This window comes from Leptonychotes weddellii, chromosome X (genome assembly GCF_054177405.1).
Source record: "Leptonychotes weddellii isolate Sample4059 chromosome X, ASM5417740v2, whole genome shotgun sequence".
NCBI lineage: Eukaryota > Metazoa > Chordata > Mammalia > Carnivora > Phocidae > Leptonychotes > Leptonychotes weddellii.
In genome coordinates, this window is record NC_138385.1 from 55044793 (window position 1) to 55066221 (window position 21429).

The following is a 21429-nucleotide window of genomic DNA, read 5'->3' on the forward strand; positions in this document are numbered from 1 at the left end:
GGCTATTGTGGACATTGCTGCTATAAACATCGGGGTGCATGTACCCCTTCAGTTCCCTACATTTGTATCTTTGGGGCAAATGACATATCAGATAAAGGGCTAGTATCCAAAATCTATAAAGAACTTCTTAAACTCAACACCCAAAGAACAAATGATCCAATCAAGAAATGGGCAGAAGACATGAACCGACGTTTTTCCAAAGAAGACATCCAAATGGCCAACAGACACATGAAAAAGTGCTCAACATCGCTCGGCATCAGGGAAGTCCAAATCAAAACCTCAATGAGATATCACCTCATACCAGTCAGAATGGCTAAAAGTCAGGAAAAGACAGATGTTGGTGGGGATGCAGAGAAAGGGGAACCTTCCTACACTGTTGGTGGGACTGCAAGCTGGTGCAGCCACTCTGGAAAACGGTATGGAGGTTCCTCAAAAAGTTGAAAATAGAGCCACCATACGATCCAGTATAGACATTTTAACAGTATTTGTTCTTCCAATCCATGAGCATGGAATGTCTTTCCATTTCTTTGTGATATTTTCAATTTCTTTCATCAGTGTTTTCTAGTTTTCAGAGTACAGGTCTTTTACCTCTTTGGATAGGTTTATTCCTAGGTATTTTATGGTTTTGGGTGCAATTGTAAATGGGATCAATTCTTCGATTTTTCTTTCTGCTGCTTCATTATTACAGTATGGAAATAAAACAGATTTCTGTATGTTGATTTTGTATCCTACAACTTTACTGAATTCATGTAGCAGTTCTAACAATTTTCTGGTGGAATGTTTTTGGTTTTCTATATAGAGTATCATGTCATCTGAAAATAGTGAAAGTTTGACTGTTTCCTTTCTGATTTGGATGCCTTTTATTTATTTTTGTTGTCTGATTGCTGTGGCTATGACTTCCACTACTCTGTTAAACAACAGGTGTGAGAATGGACATCCTGTCTTCTTCCTGATGGTAGAGGAAATGCTCTCAGGCGTTCCCCCTTGAGGATGATATTAGCTATGGGTTTTTCATATATGGCCTTTATTATGTTGAGGTATGTTCCGGCTAAACCTACTTTGTTGAGCATTTTTATCATGAATGGATGTTGTACTTTGTCAAATGCTCCTTCTGCATCTATTGAAATGATCTTGTGGTTCTTATCTTTTCTTTCATTAATGTGGTGTATCATGTTGATTGATTTGTGGAATATTGAACCACCCTTGCAGCCCAGGAATAAATCCCACTTGATCATGTTGAATGACTGTTTAATGTACTCCTGGATTTGATTTGCTAGTATTTTGCTCAGAATTTTTGCATACATGTTCATCAGGGATATTGGCCTGTCATTTTTTTAGTGGAGTCTTTATCTGGTTTTGGTATCAGGGTAATGCTGGCCTCATGGAATGAGTTTGGAAGTATTCCTTCCTTTTCTACTTTTTGGAATCGTTTGTGAAGAATAGATATTACCTCTTCTTTAAATGTTTGTTAGAATTCCCCTTGGAAGCCATCTGGCCCTGGCGTTTTGTTTGTTGGGAATTTTTTGATTTCTGTTTCTTTGCTAGTTATGAGTCGTTCAAGTTTTCTGTTTCCTCCTGTTTCAGTTTTGGTAGTTTCTATGTTTCTAGGAATTTGTCCATTTCTTCCAGGTTGTCTAATTTGTTGGCATATGGTTTTTCATAATATTTTCTTTTTTTTAAGATTTTATCTATTTATTTGACAGAGAGAGACAGCGAGAGAGGGAACACAAGCAGGGGGAGTGGGAGAGGGAGAAGCAGGCTTCCTGCTGAGCAGAGAGCCTGACGTGGGGCTCCATCCCAGGACCCTGGGATCATGACCTGAGGCAAACGCAGATGCTTAACCAACTGAGCCACCCAGGTGCCCCTTTTCATGATATTTTCTTATAATAGTTTGTATTTCTGTGATGTTTTGTTCTTTCTCTTCTCTCGTTTGTAATTTTATTCATTTGGGCTCTTTCTCTTTTCTTTTGATAAATCTGGCTAGAGGTTTATCAACTTTATTATTTCAAAGAACCAGCTCTTGATTTCATTGATCTCTTTTTGTTGTTTTGTTTTGTTTTAGTTTCTGTATCATTTATTTCTGCTCTAATCTTTATTATATCCTTCCTTCTGCTAGATTTAGGCTTCATTTGTTGTTCTCTTTCTACCTCCTTTAGGTGAAATGTTAAGTTGCTGATTTCAGGTTTTTCTTGCTTCTTGATTTAGGCCTGTATTGCCTTATACTTCCCTCTTAGGACTGCTTTTTTGCTTCCCAAGTGTTTTGACTGTTGTGTTCTCATTTTCATTTGTTTCCCTGAACTCTTTAATTCCTTCTTTGATTTCCTGGTTGACCCATTCATTGTTTAGTAGCATGTTGTTTTACCTCCATGTATTTGTAGTCTTTCCACAGTTTTTCTTGTGATTGACTTCTAGTTTCATAGTGTTGTGGTCAGAAAAATTTCATGGTAGGATTTCAATCTTTGTATTAGTTGATGCCTTATTTGTGACCCAATATGTGATTAATACTGGAGAATATCCCATAATCTTTAAAAGAATGTATATTTTACTGTTTTAGGATGGAATGTTGTGAATATATCTGTTAAGTCCATCTGGTCCAGTGTGCCATTCAAAGCCATTGTTTCCTTGTTGATGTTCTGTTTAAATGATCTTTCCATTGATGTACATGGGTTGTTAAAGTCCCCTACTATTATTGTGTTACTGTCAATGAGTTTCTTTATGTTTGTTATTAATTGTTTTATATATTCAGGTGCTTCCATGTTGGGTGCATAAATATTCATCATGGTTAGATATTCTTGTTGGATCGTCCCCTTTATTATGACATAGTGCCCTTTTTTTTTTTGCCACTGATGAAACACAGGACATTCTTATTCCCAATACAAAGGCAGGTCTTTGTAGGATGTGCAAGGATATTCTGCCAGTGGGGAGGAGACCCCTACTTGCCTGCAATGATAGTTCTGCAGGGCCATGATGTCCCCAGTCAGGAACATTTTGGAGATGTAGCGGTCTTTGTTGACTGGCTTGTATTTCTTCCTGCCCTTGCCATTCTTGGGGACGTTGGTCCACATCTCTTTGACATTCTCCACCACCATGTTGCAGTGCCTGTCACTGGCTTTCACATGGCCCAGGAGCTTCTTATTGTTATGCCAATTCAGGAGCACATGGGTGTTGTTCTTCACTACTGCGTGAGCACAGAGTGTGGACCCATGTTTAATTCTTCCTCCTGCCATTCCTGCAGTGCCTCCATGGTCATCTCAGTCTTAGGTTTTTTTAAGAGGCTCATGGTGGTAGAGGCTGTGCCCCCAAACCAGTGCTTTCTCGTCCATGTTGCTTCTGCCTCTGCCTTCTGTATCTGTTCTTATGGTCTTTGTTTAAAGTCTAGTTTTTCCAATATAAATATTGCTACTCCTGCTTTCTTTTGATGTCCATTTGCATAATAAATATTTTTCCATCCCTTCATTTTTAATCTTCAGGTGAGTAAATGTGTCTATTGTAGACAGCATATAAATGGGTCTTGTATTTTATCCATTCTGACACCCTATATATTTTTTTAAAGATTTATTTATTTAGTTGAGAGAGAGAGAGAGAGACCAGCAGGGAGGAGCAGAGGGAGAGGGGAGAGAGAATCCCAAGCAGACTCTGCACTGAGCATGGAGCCTGATGCAGGGCTCGATCTCATGACCCCAAGATCATGACATGAGCTGAAACCAAGAGTTGAACACTCAACCAACCTCACCACCCAGGTACCAGCCCTATGTCTTTTGATTGGAGTGTTTGGTCCACTTACATTCAAAGTAAGTATTGATAGATATATATTTGTTTCCATTTCATTACTTGTTTTGTAAATGTTTCTGGAGATTTTCTCTGATCCTTTCTTGTCTTTGTCACTTTTGGTCTCTCCTTTGTGCTCAAAGTGCCCTTTAATCTCTCTTGCAGGGCTGGTTTAATCGTCACAAACTCCTTTAGTTTTTGTTTGTCTGAGAAACTCTTTATTTCTCCTTCTATTCTGAATGACAGCCTTGGTGGATTGAGTATTCTTGGCTGCAGATTTTTTCCGTTTGGCACTTTGAATTTATCATCCCACTCCCTTCTGGTTTGCCAAGTTTCTGTTGAGAAATCTCCAGCTAGCCTTAGGAGGTCTTAACTTGTAAGTTAAGGACTTCTTGTGTCTTGCTGCTTTTAAGATGTTTTCTTTATCACTATATTTTGCAAATTTAATTATAATATGTCTCAGTGTTGGCCTGCTTTTATTAGATTTTGATGGGAGTTCTCTGTGCCTCCTGGATGTAGATGACTGTTTCCTTCCCCAGATTAGGGAAGTTTTCAACTATTATTTCTTCAAATAAATTTTCTGCCCCCTCTTCTCTCTTCTTTTTCTTCTTCTGGGACTCCTATAATATAATTGTTATTACATTTCATGGAGTCACTCAGTTCCCTAAGTCTCTTCTCATGTTGCATAATTCTTCTTTGTCTCTTTTGTTCCGCTTCATTATTTTCCTTTCTTTTGTCTTCTAGGTCACTAATTCATTCCTCAGCTTCTTCTAGCCTGCTGTTCATTGCATCAAGCCTATTTCCAATCTCGTTCATTGCATTCTTCATCTCTGACTGATTCTTTTTTAACTCTTTTATTTATGTGGTACGGGTCTCACTTGTGTCTTCTATTTGTTTTCTGAAGGCCAGTGAGTATCCTTATGATTGTTGCTCTAAATTCTCCATCAGGCATGTTACTTATATCTGTTTTGGTTACATCTCTGGCCATGGCCTTCTCTTGTTCTTTCATTTGAGATAAATTCCTCTGTCTTGGCATTTTGTTTAAGTCTCTGCCTTCTCTGTGTTAGAAAAGCCAGTTATGTCTCCTGCTCCTGAAAGTAATGGCCTTATGAAGAAGAGGTCGTGTAGTGTCCAGGACCTGATGTTTCAGGGAGTGTCTCTGGTGTGTGCTGTTTGCACTCTGCTGTTGTGTTTTGTCTGCTCTATCCTTCAGGTCAGTCGTCTTTAGAGGTTCTCCTTGCCTGCTTGTGTGCAGTGTTTGGTTCCTGGCCTGACTGGTGAGTTTTAACTCGATGTGCTCTGGTCTGCTTGTGAAATGAGACCTGACACCACTTCCATGAGAACTGAGGTCCTGCAGAACTCTCTGGTTGGGATATGTGGTGGGGTCAGGGGTTTGTGCTGTCTTCTGGGGGAGATGTCTGTCTCACTGGGACTGAGGCAAGCATGACTGAGAAGGGCAGTCCAGCCAGAGTGCCGCAGGGTGGGTCTTGGTGTTAGTAAATTAGGCAGCCAGTGTTGGCACTGGGTTGCTTCCTGCATGTGGATCTGTGTTTATGCTGATGGGTGGGGGAGGGAAATGGCACTAGTCGGGTCCTTTCTTCCCAGAGAGCCATCTCTATGAAAGCTGCCTCCCAATGAAGCACTCAAAGAGGAGCGAATAACCTCCCCCCCTTCCCTGGTTTGTACCAGGTGTTCTTCAAATTAGTTTCTGTGCTGTCTGGCTCTGGTGTTTGCTTTCCTTATCTCCAGGAGCAGTGCAGTGCCTTCTTGCCAAGCCTGCTGACCTTGAAAACTCCAGGCTTTAAGCCCTGCTGGTTGCAAGAACTCATGAAATTCAGCTGCTCTCCTTTTCCAAGACAATGGCTTTTATGGAAATGTTCTCCTTGTGCATTCTCCTGTGTGCTCCTCGATCTCTCTACCTTCTCCACAACTACATCTCTGTTCCCTCTGCAATATCTGCAATTCCTTTCTCTTCTACATCACATATCCATACTTCCTACCTTCTTCGATGTGGCCTCTTCTCTCCCTTTAGTTGTGTAGTTTGTTCTTTCATTCTTCAGGTTGATTTCTGGGGTGTTTAGATTATTTGATAGTTACCTAGTTTTGTTCATGGGATGAGACGAGCCTAGAGTCCTCTTATCCACTGCCATCTTCCCTCTCTCCTCTACCTTTTGTATCAATTTTTAATTTAAAGTCTTTTTGTCTAATATTAGTACAGCTACCCTAGATCTTTTTTGGTTGTTATTTACATCAGTGTCTTTGAAAAATCTGTCTTCCAAATTGTCTGTACCATTTTGCATTCCCACCAGCAATGGATGAGATTTCCTGTTTCTCCACATCCTTATCTGCATATGGTAGTGTTAGTATTTTAGAGTTTTGTCTTTCTAATATATGTGTAGTGATGGGTTATCATTTTACTTCATCGTTATTTTTTATTTTTATTTTTTATCCTTATTTTTTAATTGATTTTTTCAATGCACCCATTTCAATTCTCTGTATATAATGAAGCACTATGAAATTAGTTTTTTTATGGCTTACCCTTGGTAATACAATTAACATATTAACTTTATAATAATTAAGTTCAAATAATTAATTTGAATCAATACCAGCTTAGTATAACAGTATACAAAACTCTACTCCTTTTCAGCTCCAGTCCCCACTTTATGTTGGTAACTGTTCCATATTACATCTTCATACATTGTGTGCCTGTTAACATAGATTTATTATTATTGTCTTATGGATTTATCTTTTAAATCCCATACTAAATAAAAGAAGTATAATCCAAAAATGCAATACTAATAGCTTTTATATTTACCTATGTAGTTACTTTTACCAGTATTCTTGATTTCTTTTAATGGCTTCAGTTATAGTTAGTGCCCTTTCATTTCTTCCTGCAGAACTCTGTCATTTCTTTTTTTTTTTTTTTAAAGATTTTATTTATTTATTTGAGACAGAGAGAATGAGAGAGAGAGCACATGAGAGGGGGGAGGGTCAGAGGGAGAAGCAGACTCCCTGCAGAGCAGGGAGCCCAATGCGGGACTCGATCCCGGGACTCCAGGATCATGACCTGAGCCGAAGGCAGTCGCTTAACCAACTGAGCCACCCAGGCGCCCAGAACTCTGTCATTTCTTTCTTTTTTTTTTTTTTGACAAAACATCTATTTTTAAGAATTTATTGTTGAAGTGTAAATGACATACAATGTTACATTAGTTTCAGGTGTACAACATAGTGATTCGACAGTTCTGTACATTATTTAGTGCTCACCAAGGTAAGTGTAGTCACCCATCTGTCACCATAAAACAGTGTTACAGTATTATTGATTATATTCCTTATGCTGTACTTTTCATCCACTTGACATATTTATTTTATAATGAAGTGTGTACCTTTTTATCCCCTTTACTTATTTCACCCTTTCCCCCACAGCCATCTCTGGCAACCACCACTTTGTTCTCTTACTTAAGAGTCTGTTGGTTTGTTTGTTTTGGCAAAACATTTATTTTTAAAAGGCCTTCATAGAGAGTGTGACCTAACCTGATATAAAGTCCTGAGAACATGAGATATGTCAGCATCACATGATCTTCAAATACCTGGTTGTGAAATCATCTTCTGAAGACAAGTTTCTAAGCTCTTCCTCAGAAATCCAAAGCTTTGTACAGAGATAGGTCTGTTGGTCTCTGGCACTGCAGTGGCTCTCCCTTCTCCTCCTTCGAGACCACCAGACGGGGATCCATCATTAGTGAGAGCTTTTGAAATAAGTTCTGCTCAGACATCTCACAGTTGCTCCCAAAGCTCCCCCATTTGTTATTGCAGAGATGTTTAAGGGCATTTGTAACCTAGACTAGGGAGTTGGTGGTGGGCCAGCTTTTAGTGTCCAGAGATCTGCTCACAGGTCCCACTGAACTCTGTCATTTCTTGAAGGACGCTTCTACCAGTTATGAACTCTATCATTTTTTGTTTATCTGTAAATGTCTTATTTTATCCTTCATTTTTTGAAGGATAGTTTTGTAAGTTATCAAATTCTTGGTTGATAGATATTTTTCTTTCGACACTTTAAATATGACATCTCACTGCCTTCTGGCCTCCATGGTTTCCAAGGAGAAATCAGATGTTAATCTTATTATTTTTATATGTGAAGTTGCTTATCTTTTCCTGCTTTCAAGATGTTTCCTTTGTCTTTGGTTTTGTCACTTTGATTATAATGTGTCTGATGTGGATATCCTTTAGTTTATACTATGTGTAGTTTATTGAGCTTCCTGGATGTTTAGTTTCATGTCTTTTAACAAATTTGTAGAGTTTTTAGTCATCATTTCTTCAAATATTCTTTGCTCCCCCTTTTTCTTCTCTCTTTCTAAACTCCCATTATGAATACGATAGTATTTTTGACAGTGTGCTACAAGTCTCATATGCTTTGTTCATTTTTCTTTCACTTTCTCATTTTGCTCTTCAGACTGGATAATTTAAGCCAATCACCGATTCTTCTGCCTGCTTAAATCTGCTGTTGGATCCCTTTAGTAAATTTTTCATTTCTTGATTGTCCTTTTCATCTCTAGGATCTCTATTTGGTTCCTTTTTCTATTTTGTATCTCTTCATTTATATATTCTATTTTTATTCTTCTGATCTTTTTAGTTCTTTATACAGTTTCTTTTAGCTCTTTGAGCATATTTAAGACAGTGCATTTAAAGTCTTTGTCTAGTAAGTTATTGGCTAGGCTTCCTTGACAATTTCTATTAATTTACTTTTTCCTATTAATAAGCTATACTGTTTTGTTTCTTTGTATGTCCTGTAATTTTTTGTTGTTGAAAAATATACATTTAGAATATTATAAAGTATAACTCTACAAATTAGATTCTCTACCTCTCTAGGGTTTGTTTTTGCTGCCTGTTGTAAATTGGTTTTGTTTGCTTCTTTAGTGATTTTTCTATATTGGAGAATGTATTCTTTGTTATATGTGGTCTCTAAAGTCTTTGTTTCTTAACCCTATCATCAGTTAGTTGTTTAATAAAGGCTTTTTGAGTGCCTGGAGTCAGAAATAGAAAAGAAGAAAAATATACTTTCCCAGCCTTTGCAGATTAGCTCTGTGTTGGGGCAGTCCTTTACTCTTTTAACTCCTTCCATGCAGTTTACAAGTCTGCTTTAGCCTTTCCCTACTTTTTAAATGCCTGAGAGTGAAAGCTTAGGGTCTTCTCTGACATTTTCTGAGCATACATTCCACCCTGCATGTGTGTACCCTTCTTAATTCCATGGTACACAGGGTAGATTTTAAACACTCATTCTCCCACCTATCTGTTTTGTTGATCTCTTCATTCCCATGCTTTTTATTCTGTTAATTGCCTGTCTCAAGTGTTGTCTTTTGCCCCAGGCTGCTGCATTCAATACCTGTGCCTATAAATATTTTCAGCAAAGGCCACCCAAGAAGGTGCCTCAGGCCTGGGAATGCTCTGAGTCAGATATACAGGAAAACCTTTGTGTTGGTCTTTGAAGGAGCTGTCAGACCATCAAGACTCAAAACCACAATTCTTTGATAATAAGGTCTGTATTGCTACCTCTGGCATTTGTAAACCTTCACCAGGCTATTCTCACAGCCCCTTCTGATCTTGGATGTGAAGAATGGTAAGAGGAAATTTAAAATGTCACAGCATTCTCTTACCAAAAAGCAACAGCTCCTTTCTTCACTAACTGTACCCTCTTGATTGTTGTACATTTTTTATTAAATTACAGAATTCTGCAGAAGTTGATTCTAACAGTTTTTGCCACTTCATTTATAACTTCTTGGGGTAAGACAAAACCCTGGAATTCCCTACTCTGCTATTTTTGGTGATCAACAGTGTCCAATTTGAGATTTAAAAAGGTCCAGGAAATAATTCTACTCAGAAGCTAGAAATCCTTCAAAAAGAGTCAAAAGAAATGAACACTAATAAGGCAAAAACCCAGAAGGGATATTTTCTGGAAACCAAGTTTCTGAAGAAGTAAAAGTTACCCATTTAAACCTATGTGAATTATGGTATTCTCATATCTAAAATAGTTTTGTAAGTCTCCCATATACAAAACAGTTAAATGTATCACACCTGACTACTAAGATATCAAACCAAACATCTAAAATAACTCCAGTAGTTCTTATACCTAGCTGATAATCAGAATCATGTACTGAGTTTTTTAAGTACAAATTCCTGTACCTTCACCCAGAGATTTGTTATATGAAGAGGGCCCTATAATCTATATTGTTATTAGTTCCCAAGTGGGTATTGAAATCACCCGATTTGAGAATGGCTGCCTAAAAAGTAAAAGAATGGCTAGTATGAGTAACTTTTTCAGAGGAGTAAATGAAACCTGGTGTGGTTAGTTTGCTCTCAACAAGCAGAACATAATGAGAATGTATCTAGGTTCTCCATTTTAAATTCTATTCTCTCTCCTAACCTAAAGTCTAAGAAACATCTAATGGAAAAAGTAGGTATCAAATATATTCATTTTGACATTGAATACATTATTTTTAAAACCATCATATGAAACTTTGGGATTGCTATGATAAACAACATTTTTAAATAAGACTTATTTTATCCTGAACTATTCTAAAACCTAATCTTAGTGAAAGGCTTACCTTTCTCAGAAGAATAATAAATAGCTGACAATAATTAAGTACTTATTATATACCAGACACCAAAAGCACTTTACACATATTTTATCATTTAATTTCTATAACAACATTTTATCCTCATTTTACAGGTGAAGAAACTGAGGCCCAGAGAGATTAAACAATTTGCCTAGGGCCACAGAACAAGTAAGTGGCAGAGCCACAATATGAGTACATGCCAAAGTAAATGTAATACATCACTACAATAAACTCCCCTCCCAAATGAGTCATTAATTAAAAGAGAACTTCATATTGTGAGTGAACATTCATCTCAATAGACTCATATTTTCAACCTTCCCCCTTTCCTTTTACAAGTCCTTTTGAGCTTTACTATCTAATTTGGTAGCCACTAGCCACATGTGGCTATTAAACACTTGAAAAATGGCATCTGAATTGAGATGTGCTGAAGCTTAATGTACACACCAGCTTTCAAAAATTTCATACAAAAAGAAGAATGTAAAATATTAATAATTTTATGTGCATAACATGTTGAAACTATGTTTTTGATATATTGGACTAAAAGTATTTATTAGTTATTATTAGTTAACTTCACTTGGTATTTTTTAAATTTTTGAAATGTTCTTACTAGAACAATAAATTACATGGCTTGTATTATATTTTTATTGGTCAGCACTGTTGTAGAATTTCTTCCATGTCCTTTCTACTACATTTGTTGACCATCTCCATCTAGCCTCAAATTAAGATTATTCTAACATTCCCCTTTTGGGAACCCTACAATGTGCATTTACTTAAAGGAACTTATGAAATATGCTTTGTTTTTAACACTAATTATCTGTGATGAAATGTCCTTGCATGTACTCCACATTTCCATACCTTTTCTCCATACCTAATTGCAAAGGATCAGTAATTAGGTGAAAGATAAAAGGAGAAACAGTGCAAAAATCTATTTGATGATAACTCCAAGTACTTAACTTCCCAGTAGTGAGCTAAAATTTGAAGGAACAAAGCAGGTGTATAATTACACATATCACCACTTCACTATACATTCATGCATGACAAGTTACCCATAGAATGACTAAGTGTACACTTATCCAAGAGATTCATGATAAAAGATTAATTTTGTAAAAGTTTATAATGACTCTTGTAACATTTTCATTTTATTTATTATTTTTAAACAGCTTTATTAAAGTATAAATTACATACCATAAAACCCACCCATTGTAGGTATGTAGTTCAGTGATTTTCATAAATGTATAGAATTGTACAACCATCACCTGGTATAGTTACAAAACATTTCTGTCACCCCCAGAAGTTTCTTCTTGTCCATTTGCAGCACCTCACTTTCACCTCTAGCCCTAGGCAACCACTGATCTGCTTTCTCTTTCTAAAACTTACCTTTTCTAGACATGCATACAAATGGAATTGTACAATATATACAGTCTTCTGTATGTGGCTTCTTCACTGTGCATGTTTTTGAGCTTCATCCATGTTGTAGCAGTCTATTAGAGTTCCTTAAAGAAACAAGACCAATAAAATATACATAAATATTTAAAAAGGGATTTATTACAAGGGCTTAGCTTATGTGATTACTGAGGTTAAGTCACATGATCTGTCTTATGCAAGCTGGAGGCCCAGGAAAGCCAGTGGTGTAATTTCAGTACAAATCTGAAGGCCTGAGAACCAGGGGAACCAATGGTGTACGTTTTAGTCCAAGTTCAAAGGCCTGAGAACCAGGAGTACCAATGTCTGATTGCAAAAGAAGATAGATGTTTGAGGTCAGTCAGACAACAAATTTGCCTTTCCTCTACATTTTTGTTCTTTTCAGGCCCTCAAAGGATTGAATGATGCTCACGCTAAATTGGTGAGGGTGATCTTTATTTTCTACTGCTTTAAATGCTAATCTCTTCCAGAAATACTCTCACTGACACACCCAGAAATAATGTTTTATCAGCTATCTGGGCATCCCTTAGCCTAGTCAAGTTGACACATAAAATTAAACATCACAAGCAATAACATTTTCTTTTTAAATATGACTGACATATTCTTAGTCTCTTCCTTTAATAGTGAAAAAGGCAATATTACAAAGATCACTAAGGGAAAAGCAGAACTGCCAAAATAAATGCCCCAATGTTTTATAGTAAAGGCCCTTCTTTTTTTCTTCAGAAGTATGTAACTTCCAACAGGGAATTTTGCAAGAAAATATTTTTTCCCTTAGGCTTATTGAAATCCTTACAGATTTCAGGAATATAAGGAACTTTAAAAGTCAAGTCCACTGTCTAACTAATGTGTAAATGTCCTCTACAACATTTCCAAGTGTGTGTAATGGGAAACTCAGTCCTTTCCAATGCTGCCAATCCATCATTGTCATAGTTGTCACTGTCATCATCACCATCATCAAAATCTTTTTTTTTCTTATATTGAGCTAAAATGTGTTGACGTGTAGCTTTTACCCATGGATTCTACTTCTGGCCACTGTTCTTGATCATATAAACCAATCCCACTTGCACCATGATAGACATAAAATTATGTAAAGATAGCTGTTCTCCACCTGGAAACTTTACTGGTTTCCACTCATTTTTCTGTATACACATTGTCTCGTTCCAACATCTTCAAAGCACTGAATTATTGCATTCCCTCACCCACAAGTACTATAGCAAGTGGTCAAGCAAATGGTAGTTAGGACCTCCGCTTTTTGCTTACCAGTGATTGTTCAGCCATAGAGATAGAAAGAGATATACCAAATAGCAATTTGTTAGCCACTCTTTATTAAGATTAGTCTCCAAGCAACTCTGCTCTCCCCCACTCTATTTTAAGGAGATGTTATTAACCCAGTTCAGAGCCTAGTTCAACTGATTCAGTCATGCAACATGTATATGCAAAACCATGAATCCTAGGTTGATCCACCAAGGCTTCTTGTTTCCATTTTCATTTATACTGTCAAAGTAGAGTGTGTGCTTCTTTCATTCATTCTTAACCAGGATTTTTTTAACTGGAAAGGAAAAAAGAAAGTTAGTATCCATCTCCAGGCAGGTGTATTATAAAAAAGAGGGCATTACCTGATTAGATTTTTGCACAAACAAAATAGAATAGTTTTAACAAATTTCACCCAAATGATTATTAAAAGAATAAATTTTTTTAAAGATTTATTTATTTATTTGACAGAGACAGACATAGTGAGAGAGGGAACACAAGCAGGGGGAATGGGAGAGGGAGAAGCAGGCTTCCTGCTGAGCAGGGAGCCTGATGTGGGGCTCAATCCCAGGACCCTGGGATCATGACCTGAGCCGAAGGCAGACGCTTAATGACTGAGCCACCCAGGCGCCCCTAAAAGGATAAATTTTTAAGACTCAACAAAAATAGACCTGGAAATGAAGAGAAAGAGAAAGTATAACTGAGGAAATAGCCCCTAGAATATAGTATCATTCTCTGTTTGGATTTTTTTCCCCATTTTTCTGACCTTAAGTATTTATCATTGTGTATGAAAACTATGTCTTTTTTTAGTTAAAAACAAAATTTTATCTTCTAGAGAGAGAGGGAGAGAGCTCGCACATGCAAGTGGGGGGGAGGGGCAGAGGAAGAGAAACAGAGAGAGAATCTCAAGCAGGCTCCACACCCAGTGCAGAACTCAATGCAGGGCTGGATCCCAGGATGCTGAGATCATGACCTGAGCCAAAATCAAGAGTCAGATGCTTAACCAACTGATCCAAGCGCCCCTGAAAACCATCTTAATTCAATAGTTTCTCAAGATTGAAAGACATGCTTATAGTTTCACTTTGCCTTAACACCTAGTATAAATGCTCACAGATGGTGGTGACTAACAGGCCTCACTTTGTTAAAATGACATTCTGAGCAAAAATTATGTATACATCACATAAGGCAGCAAAGAATGATTGGGGAAGGTATAGATACAGTACATGCAAAAAGCCTTGGAGGCTGGAATCTATTCCTAGCTCTACCATTAACTTTCTGTGTGACCTTGGACAAATCATTTAATACTACTCTAGTCCTTTTTTCCCAGCTGTAAAATGAGACAGATAAACCTGATAATCGCTAAAGTTTCTTCCAGTTCTGATATTCTACAAATTCATAGTTCAAATATAATAAGAAGTGTTAATATTTATTTAATCCTTGCCTTGTGCTAGATACTATGTTAAACAGCAGTTACATGCATTAACTCGTTTGAATCTCAAGTAACCTTGTAAGGTAGGTAATGTTAGGGAAGTTAAGGAACCTGCCTAAGGTCACAAAATAGTGCAACTGGGTTTTTAACTCAGGCAGTTTGACTTCAGAGCTGGCATGCAACCTCCACACTAAATTAACTCTAAATATATAAGAGAAGCTTGGTATTTAAAGATGTTCTATAGTGAATACTTTGAGAAAGTGAATGGTCATCTCCTAATTGATTGGCTTTTAAGTCCTTATATAGCTCAAGAGTTTCCATTTGGTGGAATTTTTAAAAATCTGGTTACATCTGTATTCGTTGAATGAGTACAAATTCTTATTAAGTCAGGTTTAAGATGAAGAAAGATAGCAAAGGATGGAATTTAATCATCCTTGTCTTCCCTCATCTTAGCAGGCTGGTTGTTTCCTAAAGTGTTATTCCACTGAATACATGGCTCAAAAATGATATTATGGAAAGAAGGATTAGAAAAATGACGTTTTGTGGCACCTGGGTGGTGCAGTGATTAAGCATCTGACTCTTGGTTTCGGCTCAGGTCGTGATCTTAGGGTTATGAGATCAAGCCCTGCATCAGGCTCCGTGCTCAGCACAGAGTCTACTTGAGACTCTCTCTCCCTCTGCCCCCCCGCCGTCTCCCACTCTCTCTCTCAAATAAATAAATCTTAAAAAAGGAAAATACAAATGTTTTTAAATATCACTAATTTTGACCTTTCTCTTTTTTTTTTACAGTGACTGTTTTGAGCCCAGCAGAAAAAGGTAAGATAGTATTGTAAATTGTATTGGTCAGAATTGTATCCTTTCTATCTAAAAGTGAACTACATAAAAACCTATAAATTGAGCAACTTTCCCAGGAATACTGAATTGAGTGGAAAGTTTAGGATGGCATTTTTCAGGAGGCATACCAGGAGCTTACCCAGAGATAAAGCAGAACATATTTTCGATGGCCCCTTTGGCTATAGGACAGGAATTGGAAGTTACCAGTATTTATGATAGAGAAAGACATAGGTAATCATGCTGTTGGCCATAGTGACCCTAGGCTCTTGCTTCATCACTGTTGTCCTAGGTACCTTGCCTTCCTGCACAATTCATTCCTTCTTAAAGGTATGGAATAAGGGTCCCACAAGGAAATATAAAAGGATAAGTCCTTCACCATCACAGTTGCAATATATTTACATATTCTTCCCCACTCTTCACCCCCATCTGGCTTAATCTGCAATTTATACTACCACTGTAAAGAGATTGAGGAATTTTCCATTAGAAAATGTATAAACTAAGCATGAGTCTTAACACTTAACCTTGTGTTATTTTTTCAGGCATAACCATAAGTATTTATGTAGCCACTTTATATAGCCACTTTTAATTCTCACTTCATGGGATTAACTGTTATAATTAATTAGGTACATAATGTTTATATTATACATTTTTATTTTTTACTCTTTTTATTTTAATGCGAGTATATTTAACATAACAGAGTATTTTATTAGTTTCAGGTGTACAATATAGTGATTCACAATTTATACATTACTCAGTGCTCATCATGATAAGTGTACTCATTAATCGCCATCACCTATTTCACCCATCCCCCAAACTAGCTGCCCTCTGGTAACCACCAGTTTGTTCTCTATAGTTAAAAGAGTGTTTTTTGGTTTGTCTCTCTTCATCTTTTTTCCTGTACTTGTTTTGTTTCCTGTTTCTTTCTTGTTTTGTTTCCTAAATTCCACCATGAAATCATATGGTATTTGTCCTTCTCTGACCAACTTACTTCACTTAGCATTATACTCTCTACCTCCATCCATTTATTTGCACATATCAAGATTTCATTTTTTCTGGAGCTGAGTAATATTTGATTGTATATATTTACCACATCTTTTACATCCATCAATGCACACTTGGGCTGCTTCCAATTTTGGCTGTTATAAATAATGCTGCAATAAACATATGGGTGCATGTATCCCTTTCAATAGATGTTTTTGTATTTTTGAGGTAACACCCAGTAGTGCAATTACTGTATCATAGAGTAGTTCTATTTTTAATTTTTTGAGGAACCCCCATAATATTTTCCACAGTGGCTGCATAAGTTTGCATTCCCACCAACAATGCAAGAGGGTTCCCCTTTCTCCATACCCTCACCAACACTTGTTTTTTCTTGTGATTTTGGTTTTAGCCATTTGGCAGGTGTGAGGTGATACCTCATTGTAGTTTTGATTTGCATTTCCCTGATGATAAGTGATGATGAGCATCTTTTCATGTGTCTTTTGACCATCTGGATGTCTTCTTTGGAGAAATGTCTGTGTATGACTTCTGCCCATTTCTTAATTGGATCATTTGTTTTAGGGGTGTTGAGTTGTATAAGTTCTTTATATGTTTTGGATACCAGCCCTTTATCTGATATGTCATTTGCAAATATCTTCTCCCATTTTGTCGGTTGTCTTTTGGTTTTGTTGACTGGTTCCTTTGCTGTGCAAAAGCTTTTTATCTTGATGAAGTTCCAATAGTTCATTTTTGCCCTTGCTTCTCTTGCTTTTGGTGATGTGTCTAGGAAGAAGTTGCTGTGACCGAAATCGAAGAGGTTGCTGCCTGTGTTGTCCTCAAGGATTTTGATGGATTCCTGTCTCACATTTAAGTCTTTCATCCATTTTGAGTATATTTTTGTGTATGGTGTAAGGAAATGGTCCAATTTCATTCTTCTGCATGTGGCTGTCCAGTTTTCCCAACACCATTTGTTGAACAGACTGTCTTTTTTCCATTGGATATTCTTTCTTGCTTTGTTGAAGATTAGTTGACCATGGAGTTGAGGGTCCATTTCTGGGTTCTCTATTCTGTTCCATTGATCCATGTGTCTGTTTTTGTGCCAGTACCATACTGTCTTGATGATGACAGCTTTGTAATAGAGCTTGAAGTCCGGAATTGTGATGCCACCAGCTTTGGTTTTCTTTTTCAACATTGCTTTGGTTTTCTTTTTCAACATTCCTTTGGCTATTTGGGGTCTTTTGTGGTTCCATACAAATTTTAGGATTGTTTCTTATAACTCTGTGAAAAATGCTGGTGGTATTTTGATAGGCATTGCATTGAATGTGTAGATGGCTTTGGGTACTATAGACATTTTAATAATATTTGTTCTTCCAACCCATGAGCATGGAATATTTTTCCATTTCTTTGTGTCATCTTCAATTTCTTTCATTGGTGTTTTCTAGTTTTCAGAGTACAGGTCTTTTACCTCTCTGGTTAGATTTATTCCTAGTTATCTTCTTATTTTGGTTGCGATTGTAAATGGAATTATTTTCTGAATTTCTCCTTCTGCTGCTTCATTATTGCTATATAGAAATGCAACAGATTTCTCTATGTTGATTTTGTATCCTGAAACTTTACTGAATTCACATATCAGTTCTAGCAGTTTTTTGGTGGAGTCTTTTGGGTTTTCTATATAATATTTCATGTCATCTGCAAATAGTGAAAGTTTTACTTCTTCCTTGCCAATTTGGGTGCATTTCAATTCTTTTTGTTGTTTGATTGCTGTGGCTAGCCCTTCCATTACTATGTTAAATAACAGTGGTGAGAGTGGACATTCTTGTCTTCTTCCTGACTGTAGAGAAAAAGGTCTCAGTTTTTCCCCATTGAGGATATTAGTTGTGGGTTTTTCACATATGGCCTTTATAATGTTGAGGGATGTTTTCTCTTAACCTACTTTGTTGAGTGTTTTTATCATGAATGGATGTTGTACTTTTTCAAATGTATTACCCTGATACCAAAGACAGCTAAGGACTCCACTAAAAAAGAGAACTAGAGGCTAATATTCCTGATGAACATGGATGCAGAATTCCTCAGTAAAATACTACCAAACCAAATCCAACAATATATTTAAAAATCATTCCTCATGGTGAAGTGGGATTTATTCCTTGGTTACAAGTGTGGTTCATCATGTGCAAATCAATCAGTGTGATATACCACATTAATAAAAGAATAAGAACTATATGATCATTTCAATAGATGCAGATAAAGCATTTGACAAATAAGCATTCATGCTATTAATCATTTAACAGAGGCATTGGCTATAGAGGCCACAGAGTAGAGTGATGGGAAGATAGTAGAAAATAGTAATTAAAAGTATGGGTTCTGGAGCTATCCTTACTAAATTCTAGTCCTGGCACCACTACTTCCTAGCAAATTATTCAACCTTCTTGTGTCTACTTTATCATTTGTGGAATAGAAATACTAATACTACCTATTTCATAGAGTTACTATGAAAATTTAATGAGTTAATGCATGCAAAGTAAGTAAAGCCATACTATGGCTCAACAAATATTTGCTACTATTATTATAGACTTAAAACAAGTCTTGAGTTGTCTGTTATTCTCAATATGGTTCCTTAGGTCAGAGATCGCTCTATGTATATATATATATATATATATATATACACACACACACACACATACATATATATATATATATATATATATATATATATATATATATATATAATAAACATAATTTTCCACAATACACTTTCAAAACAAGTTGGGCTGGGGCTTTACTTATGCTCTATTATAATAAGAATAATGACAATTATGTTATTATTGGAAACTATTATTTATTGTGCTGGGTACCCTGCTAAGTATTATATGTACATTAAGTCCTTCAGTATTTACATAAAGACAGTGATATAGACACTCTTATGTCCATTTTATTGTGAAAGAAACTGAAATTTAGAAAGGTTAACTAAATTATCCCAGGTCATCTAGCTAGTAAGTGGGAGAATTCAAACCCATAACTGACTTCAAAGTTCATACTCTTAAGTAAACCTGCACTTGTCTTTTACTTTTCAATCTATAGCTCCCTTATTTGCTTAGTTAAGCTCCTTAATGAGAAACTTGATGCTCAATTGCTGTTTTATCTAGTGTCCAAAGTTCTGTATCTTCATTTTTTGTATATTATCAGTGAATTCAATCACACCAGTGTGGAGTGTCATTTGTAAGCTCAACTCGGTTCAGAGCCTTCCTAGTAGCATCAATCCAGTTACCGGGATTTGAATTCTTTAGATTATGTTACCACAATGTATGATTTTTTTTCTTTTATCAACTATTTGACCAATCCCCACTCATACCTCCTCTCTGGTAACCATCAGTTTGTTCTCTATAGTTAAGACACTGTTTCTTGGTTTATCTCTCTTCTTTTTGAATATTCTTTCCTGCTTTGTTAAAGATTAATTGACCACAGGGGCGCCTGGGCGGCTCAGTTGGTTGAGCGACTGCCTTCGGCTCAGGTCATGATCCTGGAGTCCCGGGATCGAGTCCCGCATTGGGCTCCCTGCTCGGCGGGGAGTCTGCTTCTCCCTCTGACCCTCCCCCCTCTCATGTGCTCTCTCTCATTCTCTCTCTCTCAAATAAATAAATAAAATCTTTAAAAAAAAAAAAAGATTAATTAACCACATAATTGCAGGTTTAATTCTGGGCTTTCTATTCTGTTCTATTGATCTGTGTGTCTATTTTTGTGCCAGTACCATACTTATTACTACAGCTTTATAATATAACTTGAAGTCTGGAATTGTGATACCTCCAGTTTTGTTTTTCAAGATTATTTTGTCTATTTGGGGTCTTTTGTGGTGATAATGTATGATTGTTTGTTTCAAGTTTTTATTTAAATTCCAGTTAGTTAACATACAGTGTAATATTAGTTTCAGATGTAGAATTTAGTGATTCATCACTTATATACAACAACTAGGGCTCATCTCAACAGGTGCCCTCCTTAATACCCATCATCTGTTTAAACCATCCCCCTGCCCACCTCCCTTCCAGCAACCCTCAGTTTGTTCTCTATAGTTGAGTCTGTTTTATGCTTTGCCTCTCTCTTTTTTTCCCCTATGTTCATCAGTTTTGTTTCTTAAATTCCACATATGAGTGAAATCATATGGTATTTGTCTTTCTCTGAATGACTTATTTTGCTTAGCATAATGCACTCTTAGCTCCATCCACATCATTGCAAATGGCAAGATTTCATTCTTTTTTATGGCTGAGTAATAGTCCATTGTAGATAAATACCACAAGTTCTTTATTCATTTGGACCACTTTCTTACACCACACACAAAAATAAATTCAAAATAGGTGAAAGACCTAAACGTGAGACAGGAAACCATCAAAATCCTAGAGCACACAGGCAACAACCTTTTTGACATCGGCCATAGCATCTTCTTCCTAGATACATCTCCAGAGGCAAAGGAAACAAAAGCAAAAATGAACTATTGGAACTTCATCAAAATAAAAACCTTTTGCACAGTGAAGGAAATAATCAACAAAACTAAAAGGCAACCTTTGGAATGGGAGAAGATATTTGCAAATGACATACCTGATAAAGGGTTAGTATCCAAAATCTATAAAGAACTTACCAAACTCTCCACCCAAAGAACAAATTTAAGAAATGGGCAGAAGACATGAATAGACATTTTTCCAAAGAAGACATACAGATGGCCAACAGACACATGAAAAGTTGCCCAACATCACTCATCATCAGGGAAATACAATATATGATTTTTAAGCTCCTTCCTGACACTAGAATGCTGATTCCAAGCACTTTTTTCCTGATCGCTCTCAAATTTATCAATATAATAAAGAATAAGATTAGATTTTGCTTCTTTATTCTGCAGTGGGGCATAATGGGACAAAGCACAGGATTTAGGGACAGAAGATCTGAGTTGGACTTACAGCTCTATCATTTACTAGCTCTATAATTTTTATTAAGTAACTCAACTTCTCTGAACCTCAATTTCTATAAAAGGAGGTGAGTTTAGTAACATGTTACAGATTTATTGTAAGCTAGCAAGCATGAAATTATATGGGAGTAAAAATATACAACAGTAAACTGCTCTGTAAATGTTAAGTATGAACAGTCTCAGTTATA

The 21429-nt window shown here is 36.6% G+C and overlaps 1 protein-coding gene and 1 pseudogene across 2 annotated transcripts in view; one reads left to right on the top strand and one right to left on the bottom strand.

The window, feature by feature from the left end:
• ZDHHC15 (zDHHC palmitoyltransferase 15) overlaps positions 1-21429 on the top strand; it is a 123796-nt gene that overhangs the window by 15786 nt on the left and 86581 nt on the right. The window contains exons 2-3 of one of the 2 annotated variants that reach the window (XM_081808628.1): positions 10490-10544; positions 15268-15294. In XM_081808628.1, coding sequence (XP_081664754.1) covers position 10544; positions 15268-15294 — 28 coding nt within the window. In that variant the 5' untranslated portion in view covers positions 10490-10543. The remainder of the gene's footprint in view (positions 1-10489; positions 10545-15267; positions 15295-21429) is intronic. The other variant, XM_081808627.1, reaches the window with a different exon arrangement.
• On the bottom strand, positions 2933-3280 carry LOC102746612 (small nuclear ribonucleoprotein Sm D2 pseudogene; annotated as a pseudogene).